General features: G+C 38.0%; 1 protein-coding gene across 1 annotated transcript; it reads left to right on the plus strand.

Annotated features, from left to right (window-relative positions):
• Nucleotides 1–595: 595 nt before the first annotated feature.
• On the plus strand, nucleotides 596–14,178 carry LOC115812104 (macrophage mannose receptor 1-like). Its single transcript, XM_030774593.1, has 29 exons — nucleotides 596–659; nucleotides 1,103–1,486; nucleotides 2,045–2,221; nucleotides 2,451–2,606; nucleotides 3,019–3,132; nucleotides 3,382–3,510; nucleotides 3,638–3,820; nucleotides 4,325–4,482; nucleotides 4,639–4,755; nucleotides 4,900–5,015; nucleotides 5,126–5,274; nucleotides 6,426–6,625; nucleotides 6,824–6,948; nucleotides 7,320–7,392; nucleotides 7,707–7,860; nucleotides 8,172–8,338; nucleotides 8,790–8,851; nucleotides 9,129–9,229; nucleotides 9,430–9,572; nucleotides 9,810–9,912; nucleotides 10,348–10,490; nucleotides 10,862–10,967; nucleotides 11,225–11,454; nucleotides 11,542–11,707; nucleotides 12,026–12,181; nucleotides 12,682–12,798; nucleotides 13,190–13,348; nucleotides 13,566–13,598; nucleotides 13,925–14,178. Exons 1-29 carry the CDS (start codon nucleotides 596–598, stop codon nucleotides 14,176–14,178), a joined length of 4,239 nt encoding a protein of 1,412 aa, XP_030630453.1.
• The last annotated feature ends 243 nt before the right edge of the window (nucleotides 14,179–14,421 follow it).

Raw genomic sequence — 14,421 nt, forward strand, 5'->3', positions numbered from 1 at the left:
ACTGACGTTAGGCTACATCATGTTATGTTAACCTTAACTCGCACCACTAGTTCTGTCTGAGTTATGTGTAGCAGTTGCTCAGCAACTGTTAAGTGCAACTATGGCTAAACAGCTATCATTGACCCACTTTCTTAAAAAAAACACTATGCTATGTGTGTATGTGTATATGTATGTATGTGTGTGTGTGTGTGTATATATATATATATATATATATATATATATATATTCTTTATACATGTGTTCTTTATATACATGTACATTCTTTGTGTATGTTTGTGTGTGCGTGTGTGCGCGTGCTTATGTACATTTACAAAAGATTTGTAACACAATAGACAGAACATTACCGTACATGTTCAAGTGATATGACCACTTAACAATTGCTGACAACCAATTCCCTGATCATTATCAGACATTACTTCTCAGAAAGTTTATGAAGAAATTTGTCTGTTACATCATCAGTTTAAAGTGATATTCATAACATGATTTGTCCTCTGTGACCAGTCACAAACCCTCCTGAGGACAGTTCATCAGCATTCATGTGGCTCTCAACTTCTGAAAGTGTTTCACGAGTACAAGGGACACGTGGATCACAAATATGAAAACAGTTACTGCTGTCATTGTGCTGCTGGCTCAGATATCACATTGTTTTCCTAACTCAGGTATGCTGTCAATTATTTTATTTTTCTTTATTTTATTTTATTTTATTTTCAGGAAGCAAGAAAATGTAAGATTTTGCTTCTCATATTTCAGCAGTGGTAGTTATTTCAACTACAAACACCATGTTGCTTATTGTAAGTCTTTCTGTTCCAACAGGGGCAAATATTTTCTCTAAGCTCAGCACTGGAATACCAAATTTAATAAATTAACCGATCACCTCAACCCTGAACATAAACTATGCTTTGTCAGATTAAAGAACGCTGACCATTGCAAACAAAAGAAGACATGAACTCCTATTTATTTGTATAGAATACATTAGCCTATTTCATGTAGTTACACCTGAACAATTTTGTTTAAGAGTTTATGACCTTAATTAATTTTCTTAATTTTAAATGTGTTCATTTCTAGTGTGATTCCAATCTTCTTTTTTTGTGTGGTCTTGAAGAAAACTTTCAGATCTACAATGCTAAAAGCAACAGATGTCTATCGGAAAAATTGGAATCGCTTGTCACCTGCAACACTGACTCTCTCGGTCAGAAGTTCCGCTGGACATCCGAGGGACGCATATTCAACATTCACCTAAAAATATGTCTCGGTGTTGGGAGTAAGACCGAAGGTTCTAAATTACAGTGGTACATTTGTGACGGTACGAGCAACCTCCAGAAGTGGGAATGTCAACGTGACAAACTGTTCGGGCTGAAAAATGAATCTCTGTTCATGTCCGTTAATGAGAGAGGGTTTATTTGGCTGAGTCGACAAGATACTGGAGAAAAGAGTGAATGGACAATATACGGGACAAAGGACAGCATCTGCTCTAAGACATATGAAGGTACATGAATGATGGTCTAAAAAGGCTCTGTGCAAAATCAGCGTCAGAGCTGTTTCTGAACAGTAGTAGTTACAAAGTTCAAACCAAAACCAATGCAGATGCTTTGAAACAATCGTGTCACAAAATATCTACAATATTTTGAATACTGGCTTTGGAGATTTAATGTTGCTTTGTGCTATGTGCCAGTGCATACTCATAAACACATGCAAAGATATCAAAAATCTTAATTTAGACCTTGTATCATGTTGTATTTACAATAAAATACATGTGAAATCTCCTCTGAAGACTGATTAACATGCTGCTGTTTGACTGGAATGTTTTATGGTCACACTTCTCCATAGAGTAACAAGTGACCATCAGTCTGAAGTTCACTCACTCTAAATAATTGTTCATAGCTCTACAACAGGTAGAATAGGGATGGACCTAGATGTTAAACTGTATGAAACATATTTAAGCGCAAAATTTAAACTTAGTTTACTCAGAATAGTTCAGGTATATTCAGGTAAAATTTGCTAATAGTTTGTAAAAATATCTTTGATGTGTTCTCTCATTTGACAGAGATATACACAATTGGAGGTACCGGATTTGGACAGCCATGCCATTTCCCATTCTTTTTTGAAAATAAGTGGTATGCTGACTGCACAACAAAGGGATGGCATCATCTATGGTGTGCAACTGAGAGATTCTACGAACCCAGCCAACGCTGGGGTCATTGTCCAATGCCCAGATGTAGGTGTGCTCTACCTGTATCACCTTCAGATCAAATTGATTCTATTTACATTTCAAGACTTTACAAACCATATAACATCTCAACTCAGCATTTATATAAGCATCTATGTTTCCTTGAAAAGTAAAAGCATTCTGCCCCCCTGCCCCCACTCCCAAACACACACATACACACACACACACACACACCCTCTCTCTCTCTCTCTCTCTCTCTCTCTCTCTCTCTCTCTCTCTGCAGGTCAAGTACACTGGAAGACAAATCCTCTGACAGGAATACATTATCAGATCAATCATCGGTCTGCACTTACATGGCATCAGGCCAGAAAGAGCTGTCTGCAGCAAGGCGCAGATTTAATGAGTGTCGTAGAACCTCACGAGCACACCTTTGTAGCAGGTACTGCCCTCTAGTGGAGAAGCACAGATCAATCAATTGTTGTAATATGTGCCAGTTGAGTATTAATATATCACCAACATTAAAGTGTGTCAGATGTATCGATTCAAGCACTAAACAATTAGAGGAAATAAACAAAAACAGAGAAATAAAGTAAAATCTAACTGCCTAACCATCATAACATTACACAAAGTTGTTGTCTTAACTGAATCAAACTAAAAATATATTAACTCAAGTTGAGATTGAGTTTGCATAAAAATAAATCAGTAAACTTATTTGACTCGCTCGATGCAACAAGTTTGCATAATGATTTCACCCAATGTTTATTTAATGTTAAGTTCCAGATTTTAGCATGCACTATATGATTTTAAAGGAGCATGAATAAAATGTTAACCCTTTGTTCCTTCTTAACTAGGACCCACTCAACCTTTAGATGTGAAACTGTGGACTGGTCTAAATAGTTTGGATCTGTCAAGTGGGTGGCAGTGGAGCAATGGGCAACCTTTCTGCTACCTAAAATGGGCAGCAGGTAACAATGAAGAACGCTATTTTCCCTTTTATGTAAAGTGCCTCTTCAGATAATTCTGTTTCGTGGCTAAGGATCCCACCAGACTCTGGCAAAGAATACATGTCAGTCTCTAAAACAAAGTCCAATGCATACTTGAATGCAGAGTAAGATGGTACACTATTTTTTTGGTGACAGAAAACTAACTTCAAATTCACAGGGGTCTTACTTGGCTATCTCTCTCTCTTTTTTAAATTTCCTTTCTTGGTAAAGGGCAGCCGAGATCTGCACCTGGAGAGCACTGTGCAGCCTTGGGCAAATTTGGCTGGCAAAGTGAAGTTTGCTCAAAGAGGCTTGGTTACATCTGCCAGAAAGGCAACACTTTACCCTCTGTTTCACCAGGTAGCCTCATAATTGTGTCAGTCCTACTCCATCCAATTACACTATACAAAATAACTTCCATTATTAATATTCAGCACGGCTGTACATGTTTTCTTTTTTTTTTCATTATCTTTCTGTGGCTTTTCAGAGGTTCACAAGGGCTATTGCAGCAGTCCTTGGATCCCTTATGCAGGACATTGCTACTTCCTCTATCGCGAGCAGAAGAAAACATGGCTGGAGGCCAAAGCTGCTTGTCTTAAGGATGATGGAGACCTACTCAGCATTCTCAACATAGAAGAGCAAGATTTTGTTGTTTCACAGTTTGGATTCAGTGAGTTTGAATTCTTATAAAAGATAATACAGTATAAGCTTGCCAAATCTAGTACGCTGTATGGCAAAATCACAATTTATTGAATTACTACCAATTAATTCACTGTTGTGGAGAAGTATCTGAAGGGATTAATTCATTCTTTCATTCATTCATTTGTTTACAGTTCCCTTTTTGAACTTTTCACATTGGATTCTGTGTCACTTGATGATGCCTCTTGTCCCTGAATATACTGAGAAATTTTGGGTCAGTTATTCAGTAGTGCCTCCTCTTTGCTTGTAACTTCCTGAGAATGGTATAAACATCACTGATGTATCTGTTGAGCATTCTGAATGTCCAGCACACTGAGGATGGCACACATACTCCAAATACATTAATATTGGATTGCTAGTGTGTGTAAACAGATGGGAATTGTTTTATTGGAGAAACACAGTGAGCATGTTGTATCAGGGTGTAGTAAACGTCAACTTTCATGGACTGAAAGGTCATTGTTTCTCCCCATCGCAGGGTTGACAGATGAACTATGGATTGGCCTAAATGACCGGAAGTCTCAGTTGCTGTTTCGCTGGAGTGATGAGTCTGATGTCACTTTTACCATGTGGGACCTGAAGGAACCCAGCCATGGTGCTGGTCTAAAGAAGGACTGTGTCATTATTAGGGGGAATGTAAGAGACTGTTCTTCATCACAAAACTATCAGTATGTAGTATATGCTGTAGCAGGTTATACTAATGTGGTATCTTGCATGTCAATCGGAGTGCTCTGTCATGTGCTAAATGTGATTACATGCAGAACAATCTTTTATTTTCCATCTCTCCATTAGGAGGGCAAGTGGGCAGACCAAGACTGTGATAAGGTTTATGGATTTATCTGTAAGAAAAAGGCACATTCAAATCCGTCCACTAATGACACCGTGGTCTCAAACCCAGGCTGCAAACTTGTGAGTGTTGCTTGCAATTATGGTACACAGAATGGTACAATTATGACACTCAGAAGCCATACACACAGCAAAAATCACCTGGTTTAAATTAATGTTGGTGTAACTCATTTTCACAAATGACTTTTTCTGGGTATCTTACTCAAGGGTTGGACTAGGCATGGTTACTACTGCTACCTTGCTGGATCAGAGACAGAAACCTTTGACAAAGCAAAACAAGCATGTCAGAAAACCGGATCTTACTTGGTTGATGTACCCAGCAGGTTAAACTTTGTTTTATAAAATAACTTGTTTGAGAATAAGCATTTTCCAGTTGCTCAAGCTGTAATTAGCATACTCTTTTGTTTTCAAATGTGACTTTTCCTTGTTCCAGAGTGGAAAATGCATTCCTTGTTAGTCTCGTGGGTACACGACCAGAGAAATATTTTTGGATAGGGCTATCTAACCAAGAGGATCGCTACACTTTTAAGTGGACAAATACAGATGAAGTTAAATTCACACACTTCAACACTGGAATGCCAGGTAGAGTTACAGATTTAACATCTACTGTAAGAGTTTGTTTTTCACATTTGTTTATATACTGAAATTATAGACATAATGATAATCAGATTGGCTAAACGGTCAAACCCTCACATAAGTTACAAAAGTATATGCACACAATTTAGTTATTTCAACCCAAAGTGCAATTATTGTTGATTCATTTAGCTCTCTGAATATAGGTGTGATTGAGAAAGGCTTCAGAATAATTTGCAATTGTTTGAGGGAAGCCAAAGTACACAAAAGAGAGAGCTAGAGGGTCTGTAACAAGTTTACAAGCCAAGCCAAGAGAACTAAGCATGGAGGATTCGTTGGGTCTTGTAATACCATTACTGCTGAACATAAACATGCTGAGCTGAGAAAGGGCTACAGCACAGGTTGTGACATGTTGTTCCCATTCAGGCTGTCAGTAATGAGAATGTACAACCAAAGCCATCTGTTGGGAAGCGACTATCTACAACACAGAACATTCTCACATATCACCGTAAATCCTGGTTTGTAATCGCTGTAAACTAAAATGACGTACAGATATCGTTCTTGTACTCTTGTACTATGGTCCAAATCTACCGCTCCGCAGTGAGGGGAAGTAAAAAAAAAATCATGTGAGCTGTTTTTTAATATGACAGACAGAGGTTTACTGAGGTCAAATTAGCTACCAGGGTGAACTGTATATTTTTGTGTAAGTACCTGAATGAATATGAAATCTAGGGTGTTTCTGTGCAAGTGTCCACTGTTGCAGAAGGGAAATTGTTCAGATATGTTCAGCAATTAGATATTAAAAAAAAAGAAAGCACATTACGACATAATACTCATTGTGAAGCCCTGGTTAATTTGGCACAATGCAAAACACCACACCCTCTGTGTGAGGATGTCATATGCAGTGGCATATTGACCTTTATTTAAAGAACCAATGAATTCTGGGTCTTTAAATGAGCTATTTCTTCTATTTTTCAGAGGAATATGAAATACAGGTGAGGTAAACTGATATTAAAAGGGTATTTACAAGGTTCTTAAATAAATATTTAGTTTTGCTCTAAATATGCGAAGCTTGGCAGAATGATCCAATAGCTTTGGATATGCTGTTGATAGTTCTCTGAATGATTGTAACCAACTATCGTTTTTGGTGGGGACAACAGGCCAGAGGCAAGGGTGTGTTGCCATGACAACTGGAAGACTTGCTGGATTATGGGATGTGCTGAGCTGCACTAACAAAGAGAAATATATTTGTAAATACCAAGCTGAGGGGGTGACAACAACATCAGCTCCACCAACAAGTCCTGCTCCAGCCTGTGCTGAAGGCTGGGAGCCACTCATAAACAGGGACTTCTGTTTCAAGGCAAGGCAGTCATGATGAAAAAGATCACGCAATTACAGTTATGTACGCTTTGCAGAATACAGTAATGATGCAGCCAGGATGATGATGATGATGATGACAGAACTTATTAGGAGTTATCTATGAAAATTAACCCTTGCCATAAGATGACTTTTCATTCAATCATTTTGACAAGTGTTTGACTCTCATTTCTCTTTTAAGTTATATGAAAGTTACTATTCTCATGAGAAGACTTGGTTTGAAGCTCTAGATTACTGCAGAGCTGTTGGAGGTGACCTGCTCAGCATCCACAGCCCTCATGATAGACCTGCACAATATCACTTTCAGTAAGACCAATAATGATAATAACAGTGATAATGGCAAATGACACTTTTTATGTACTGTTTTAACACTTCTTTTACCTCACATGAATGCCACTCTAGGCTTACAGAATGGGTTTGTTTCAGCCTAAATGATTTAAAGAGATTTATTTCTGAAGTGTACACTCACCGTACAAAATGACCTACTCAATCAGTCATATTATATAGAGGACAGCAGTGATTACTGGTGTAACCCTTTTTGAGTGGGTAGATAGTTCACAGACTGGCCCTCTAAGGTCTTCACACTGACAATAACAACACTGATAGATTCATAGTTCTCACACACATCACTGCAAATGACTCTTCTTTTGATGTGCTATGGCGCTGTTATCCTATAGATTTGATGCAGCATGGATTGGCTTCAGTGCCCAGGATCCTAATGTTGGCTATGTATGGTCTGATGGCACTTCGGTAAGTTTAGTTTCCATCTGACAGAGTTTTTGAATAGCTCAGATTTACTCAATAACACCAAACTATTTGAGGTTTTGAAAATAAATCTATATTTACACCCACATTTGACCGAAAAAGATTTTCCCCCCGTAATTTGTGATGCAAACTGGATTTGTGTAAAGGAGCATGAAGAGCAAAAAGTCACATGGAGCATGCTTTTTAGCATAATATGTAATGAGTAATGAGAAATAATTACAATAATGATTACAATTACAGTTACGTAATTGATTAGTATCACAGTATATTATTAATGACAACTCATTTCTCCACTCTAGTCTGCATATGAAAACTGGGCTCCTGAACAACCAAACAATAAAAACAATATGGAATATTGTGTTGAAGTATACCTGGATCCATGGAAATACTGGCAATGGAATGACATTCATTGTGAGAGCAAAAAACACTTGTGGGTGTGTGAGATTCGAAAAGGTAAGGACTGGGGATAACTGGTGGAGGATAGTTACTACATCAGTTTACATCTAATGCCAAATGACATTGTGATAAATAATGAAAGACAGCTTAATGGAAAAGGAGAAGTTGTAGTTACTGTCAGAAGTCCCTTCCCTGACTCATATGTATCTTTGCAGAGTTAACCCCCAAAATACCACCTGAAGATAACACACCAAGTAAGTCTGATGCCAGATGACTTTTCTATATAGTGTTCTTTCTACTCTCAGAGTTTAATGTCGTCTTCTAGACGTATACTCAATGAAAGGGGGCATTTTTTCCTCACTCTACAGAGTACAATGTTACTGAGGATGGATGGATTGAATTCAAAGGTAATCAGTATTATTTTAGAGACCATCCATACGTTGCCATGGAAGATGCCCGTGCATTCTGCAATCAGAGACGTGCCGATCTGGTGGTCATCAATGATGAAGAAGAAAGGATATTCCTCTGGCAACAGGTAAACCTGAAGCTGCAGTTCAAGGACTGTGTTATATGCTTTAAGATAATGAACTATATGTGGGGTTTTGAGGTTTAATTTGTAATCATGAAATATGGTCCCAGTGGAGTTCCTAATGATACTCCATATTAAATATATATTAAATATAGCTATTAATATATGAAACAACATATCTCATTAATACTGATTACATGGAGGACATTGGAATTGAAACATTAAATGGTATGCAAGAAGTGTTAAGTCAAGGGCAACTGGAGTTGGTTGTAGATTCTTGGAACGTTTCACCTCTCATCCAAGAGGCTTCTTCAGAGAAACGTCCTCAAGAATCTACAACCAAGTCCAGTTGCCCTTGACTTAACCCTTCTTGGATAACTATGTTCTGGATGACAGAATCTTCATGGAGATTAAATGGTATGGCTCTGCATTGCTTTTCTTCCTTTGTGTTTTTTAGTTGCGAAACTATAGGTCAGATTTCTATATTGGCTTGACAGTTGACCTAGATTACTCCATGCAGTAAGTTTAAATTTCAAACAATATAATTATTATAAACAATATAATTATTTTAAATGTTCTGTATATAAAAAGCATACTAAATAAAACCGCATAGTTCGTACAACAGTGCATCTCATGACTGGTTACATTTAATGGCGTTTCCAAAGCAATGCTCTAAAATGTTTTTTGTTTTTTTTGCAAGTTTGTGCTAGATTTCAGTAAATGAAGAAGCAGTAATGTCTAAAGGATGTTTTTTCTTTTTCAGTTTAATATTTTTTTCTTTTTTAATTTTGCTAAGGTGGATGGATGGATCTCCAGTGGTGTTTCAGGCTTGGGAGGAAAATGAGCCAGCCTTCAAAAACAACGATGAAACCTGTGTTAAGATGACACGCTCTCAGGGTAAATAATATTTAAAACATTGATAATTAAATTAAGAAAAAAGAAAGATCAACTTGAGACTGAAGTCTCAAGATGCTTCATGTAAACTTTCTAAAGACAACTGTTTTGATAAGCAACAACTAAATAAAAAGGCTTTAGAGAAGGACAAGTTTCCTTTCTTTCTTTCTTTCTTTTCTACTGTAATCTGCATTTGTTCACAGGTGTTTGGGAGTCATGTAAATGTGGTGAGAAATATTATTTCATCTGTAAACGAAGTGAGGCCCCCCATCCTCACACCACTCTAGCACCAACACAAGCCCCTAAAGGTGGTTGTGGCCTAGGATGGATGAAGTTCCAGGGCAAGGTAGAAATGAATTTAAGAATTAAGAAGTTTCTCATAAACAATGTTATAAAATGATATTACTTATCGGGCTAATTTATTTGGGGCATTCACTTCTATGACTCTATCAGCACCAGTAATGACCATAAGATATTATAGCTGTCATTATGATTTTGAAGATGGCACTGAGATGACAGGAATTGAAAAGATAAGTATAGATAACATGGTATTCAAACACCCCTGCTGGATTTCTCTATTTAGTGTTACAAGATTGAGTTGGACCAGAAAACATGGGGAGAGGCGAGAGAGAGCTGCCGAGACATGGGAGGGAACTTAATATCTATTGTCAATGAGCAACAACAAGGTAAAACATTGCTTATCAAACAAATGACTTCATTTGACATTCATTTTGAAAAAAATAAAATAAAATAAAATAACCAGTATTCCTAGCTTGACGATGGGATTGTGTTTGCTCATAATTGTTTGCTTAATTAAGAGGAGTATATAGGCTTCAAAGGCTGATAAAGTAGCATTCATTTTACACAGAACAATAGTGGGTAAACAACAGTTGCTACTGAATTAACTTGTTCATTTTTTTCACCATAGGTGAGGGGGGGGGGGGGGGGGGGGGGCAATGTTGTTGTTGTTTTTGTGATAAGTAAATATTAGGAGCATAGATACATTGGACTTCAGTGAGACCTACTACAATCAAAGCATTTACGAAAAAAGAACAGCACGCTTCATCCCTGGATTTGAGACAGTGATTTGTGTGGTGGCACATGCTTTTCTTGTTTTGTAGCATTTTTGACCACAAAGCTGCTAGGAGTACATACAGCCCTGTGGATTGGTTTTACCGCTCGGACCTCCGGAAGATGGCTCTGGACAGATGGAAGTGCTGTGAAGTTTACGAACTGGGATTTGGGAGAAAAAGGGAAATTTTGGGTGAGGATACAGCAAGAAGTGTCTTACATGGGACATTGCATTCCTGTAGGAAAAAATGGGCAGACGACTTGTGAACCTTTCAGAAAATAAAAGCAGACTAATACACAATGACAGATACACAATATAAAAGATTATTAACTGAAATGTTGTCATTTTCCTTGCATTGGCTATGGGAGGATAAGGTAGAGTGGTTCCAAATGTCTGTTATGAGAATTTCAACGCTTTGACTATTTTTGCCAATCGTTGCTCTTATACATGAAAAGAAAAATCCATTCTGACATATGAAGCTGTTGTATATTCTTAGTTTTAAAGTTTAAATCAGTGTAGGACATAATGAAATATACTGTATTTAGTCTTTTTTTTTTTTTAAGGGGGCACATTGTGCCATCATGTTAAGCAGGAGGGACTCTGGAATGGGCAAATGGAAATCTAGGAACTGTGAGGAAACCAACGGCTTTATTTGCAGACGGCCTTTGGGTGAGTCTACATCACATCATTCTCTGATATTAAAAAAATACTGTATTAACATAGACAAAGTTAAATGACCCGGCTGTAGAAGAATTAGATTGTGTGATTTGCGTGTGTCGGAATGGCTTCAGTGGAGACCTGTGCAACTTTTTGCACATTTTTTGTTGTGCTTGGGCTTGCAGCAAAATTCAGAGCTTAAGCTGGTATTGAACATTAGAAAATGTATTTGGTTTCATTGTAAATATGCATTTGTTTTCTTTATTTAGATCATTTAATTGAGCCAGAAACAACAGCTATACCCCAAAGTTTCATCAAATTTGGAAACGACTCTTTTAAGCTGATCCTCACTAACCATACATGGAAGGAGGCCAGACAACTCTGTGAGAAAGAAGGAAGTCACCTGGCCAGTATCCGTGACCACCTTGCACAAGCCTACATTCAACTGCAGACACATAAAATGAATGAGCCAGTGTGGATTGGACTAAACAGCATTGAGGTAATTATTGCTGCAGCGGTTACAATAATAGGGGAGAAAGAGAGAGAGAGAGATTTCATTTCCCTCCGAAAATGTTCTCATCAACAGACAGACGGTTACTTTCGTTGGATTGATAACTGGCATCTGAACATGGCCAAATGGGGACCAGGTGAACCCAAACGCGACCACCCCTGTGTGTACGTGGATGTGGATGGAACATGGAGGACTGCCCTCTGTAATCAAACCTATCGTAGTGTGTGCAAAATCTCAACAGGTGAGATGTTTGGCCATGTGACAGTACATCATTAAACAGCATTAAATGTACTGCATTTTCTCACATCAAGTCAGCTATCAGATTGTATCACAAGTATGAAAAGGATTAAAGAAACAAAATATCACTGAAGAGCATTTAATCTAGTGTCTTTTGCAAGACAAGGCTTTTGTGTAATGGAAAACTGGGTATAATAATGAAGAACCAAGAAAGGCACGGTTTGATTTGATAGATGTTGGACGCCCGTCAGTTCCCTCTGCTAAGTATGCCTTTGCACAGAACATGCTTTCATCAACAGACTGTTTCTATGCATCACTGCAGATGTGGCCCCAACTGCACCACCCCAGTACCCTGGTCAGTGTCCTAAGGCAGAAGAGGAAGATGACATGACCTGGCTACCCTTCAGAGGACACTGTTATGCATTTGTGAACACTGAACAGACATGGTCCAGTGCTTCTATACAATGCAAGATGTGGGGTAAGAACTGTGATTGGTGGAGCCACTTTTGTGTTGACTTATTTCCTATGTGACAGACACATTGCACTCATTTACTTTGTATATAATTAGATGTAGTAGTTTCTTTGTTTGGTGGTTGATGAGGCACTTGTAAAATGACTCTGTGTTACTTTGGTTTAGCAGTTTTTCTATTATCTAGTATAAATTACATGTGCATGTTTAGAGTGTTGTAAGATTAAAGAATGAATAGAAGTACAAAGAATGAATGGACAAGTACCTCACCACAAGAGCAAATAGGTGAAAGTATGTGTAACAATGTAATAGTTACTTTCCAAGTCTGCCAAGAGATCTACAGTTGGCCCTCCACATTCGCAGGGGGTTAGGGCACAGGACCCCTGCGAAAGTGGAAAAACCGTGAATATCTCTAGGCCCCCCAAAACCTTAACTCCTAATACTAAGTAATAATATGTGGTAACCTTATTTTCGTTAAAGAAAAGCATAAACTGAATTATCTTCACCAGGAGCATCCTTGCTCAGTATTGAAGACACAATGGAGGATGATTTTCTAAAGAAAAACTTGGAGGTTTACCGTGATATATTTGCATTTTACTGGATTGGACTCTACAAAACCCACAGAGGTAAGACTCAGATAACTACAGAAAACAAAAAAAAGACAATAAATATGAATCATGGAAATGTTTAGGGTGAGGCTCACATGCATATTTGATTTTCCAGTGGTGGAAAAATTCCAATGTATTTGCGTGTACTGTTGATACTGCGTTCAGGGCCCAAATACAGAAACACAGACAAAAATGAAAACGAAATCTGTAAATGATAGGGTTTTAATATCTAGGTCAACATGTAAACAGCGATTGCAAATGCAAAATTAAAAATATATATATATATTCTCAAGAATAAAACGTTAAAATTGGGGTAAGTGTTCACTGAGCCCAAGAAAACTTCAGTCTCAAACACTTAATGAAGGTAAATCCACCGTATAGTGTTGATGTCTCCCACTGATCCATGCAGATCAGTGGCTTTGGCTGGATGACACTGTGGTGGACTACACTAACTGGGCAGATGGAAATCCTACAGATATGAAATGCGCTGCAGTTTCTTCATTAACTTCACAATGGCATTCTGAATACTGTGATGAGGTCCGACCATTCATCTGCAAAGCAGCCAGAGGTACCATGGTTTACAGCAGACTCAGTGAAGCCTGGTGCAATCCTGAATTTGCTGTGTAATCAAGCTTTGCATTGTTGAGGACTGCAGTTTTGCTTTCTTGCCAAATAGTAACTTTTTTATGAAAGACGTACCATACATGCAATTAGATTAAGTGTTTTATAATCATTATATCGTAACAGTTATTTGATTCCGTGTATCCTGTTTGTTCCTCTTGCAGCTCCAGTTCCTACTCCAACAGTATACCACCCAGGTAAGTCCCTTGGCAAACACTGATTAGCATAGCACACTCTTTGATACCGTCATATATTTACTTTGAATTATATTCCATCCTCAGATGTGCGTGCTTAAACTAGCCTGCAAGGAGATATTACCAGAGATCCTGAGATTTCTTCTCCACACAAATGTTCCTAAATTCTTTATTTATATAATTCACCCTTTGAGTATTTAACATGTCAAGCATCAGATCTGATGACAATTTGGGTTGTGGACAAGGCATTAGCATATCAGACAGATCTTTAATGATGTTACGTTCTGCAATGTTTATGGTCTTTTCATTATCCTTGGTGCTTTCCACAGACCCTGTTCCTGCTAAAGTGAGACAGGTCCATGGCAGTGTGGTGGCTGTCTGTATTTTTGCAGCGGTCATACTTGCAGGAGGAGTCGGCGTTTTGGTCTACTACAGAAAATCCAATGGTTTTGTTCCACCCACGTTTCAGAATCCCTTGTATTTTACCTCAAACAACGGTAACCCAGATGACATTAACAATGATGACAACAAATTAGTCGACCACACGGGGATTAATGAACGTTTAGACTGCGTTCCCACCTAAACTTCTCAAATTGTTGTAAGTGGAAATTGCCCTCTTGAATAAGGTTTAGATCTTTTGCAGTATTTGAGTGTCTTATAACATGTAAGAAATGTCAGAAGATAAAGATATATTTGGTTTTTTGAATTGTTCGAACTTCCAGGAACGCTGCCGGTGACAAACTACTGCCTTGTAATTAGCATACTACAGAGAAATTCTTTGAGTTTGATGTTTTTGTTGCTGTTGTTTTAGGTGTTGTTGTTCTTC

The sequence above is a fragment of the Chanos chanos genome, chromosome 5 (assembly GCF_902362185.1).
Source record: "Chanos chanos chromosome 5, fChaCha1.1, whole genome shotgun sequence".
Classification (NCBI taxonomy): domain Eukaryota; kingdom Metazoa; phylum Chordata; class Actinopteri; order Gonorynchiformes; family Chanidae; genus Chanos; species Chanos chanos.

What these genes read in the sequence shown, in the direction of transcription:
- LOC115812104 (XM_030774593.1), top strand. Translation starts at nt 596, where the DNA reads ATGAAAACAGTTACTGCTGTCATTGTGCTGCTGGCTCAGATATCACAT. An exon ending in TCCAATGCCCAGATGTAGGT is followed by an intron (nt 2,222 to 2,450) that starts GTGCTCTACCTG and finishes CTCTCTCTGCAG; the next exon opens with GTCAAGTACACTGGAAGACA. An exon ending in GGTGTGTGAGATTCGAAAAG is followed by an intron (nt 7,861 to 8,171) that starts GTAAGGACTGGG and finishes CTCACTCTACAG; the next exon opens with AGTACAATGTTACTGAGGAT.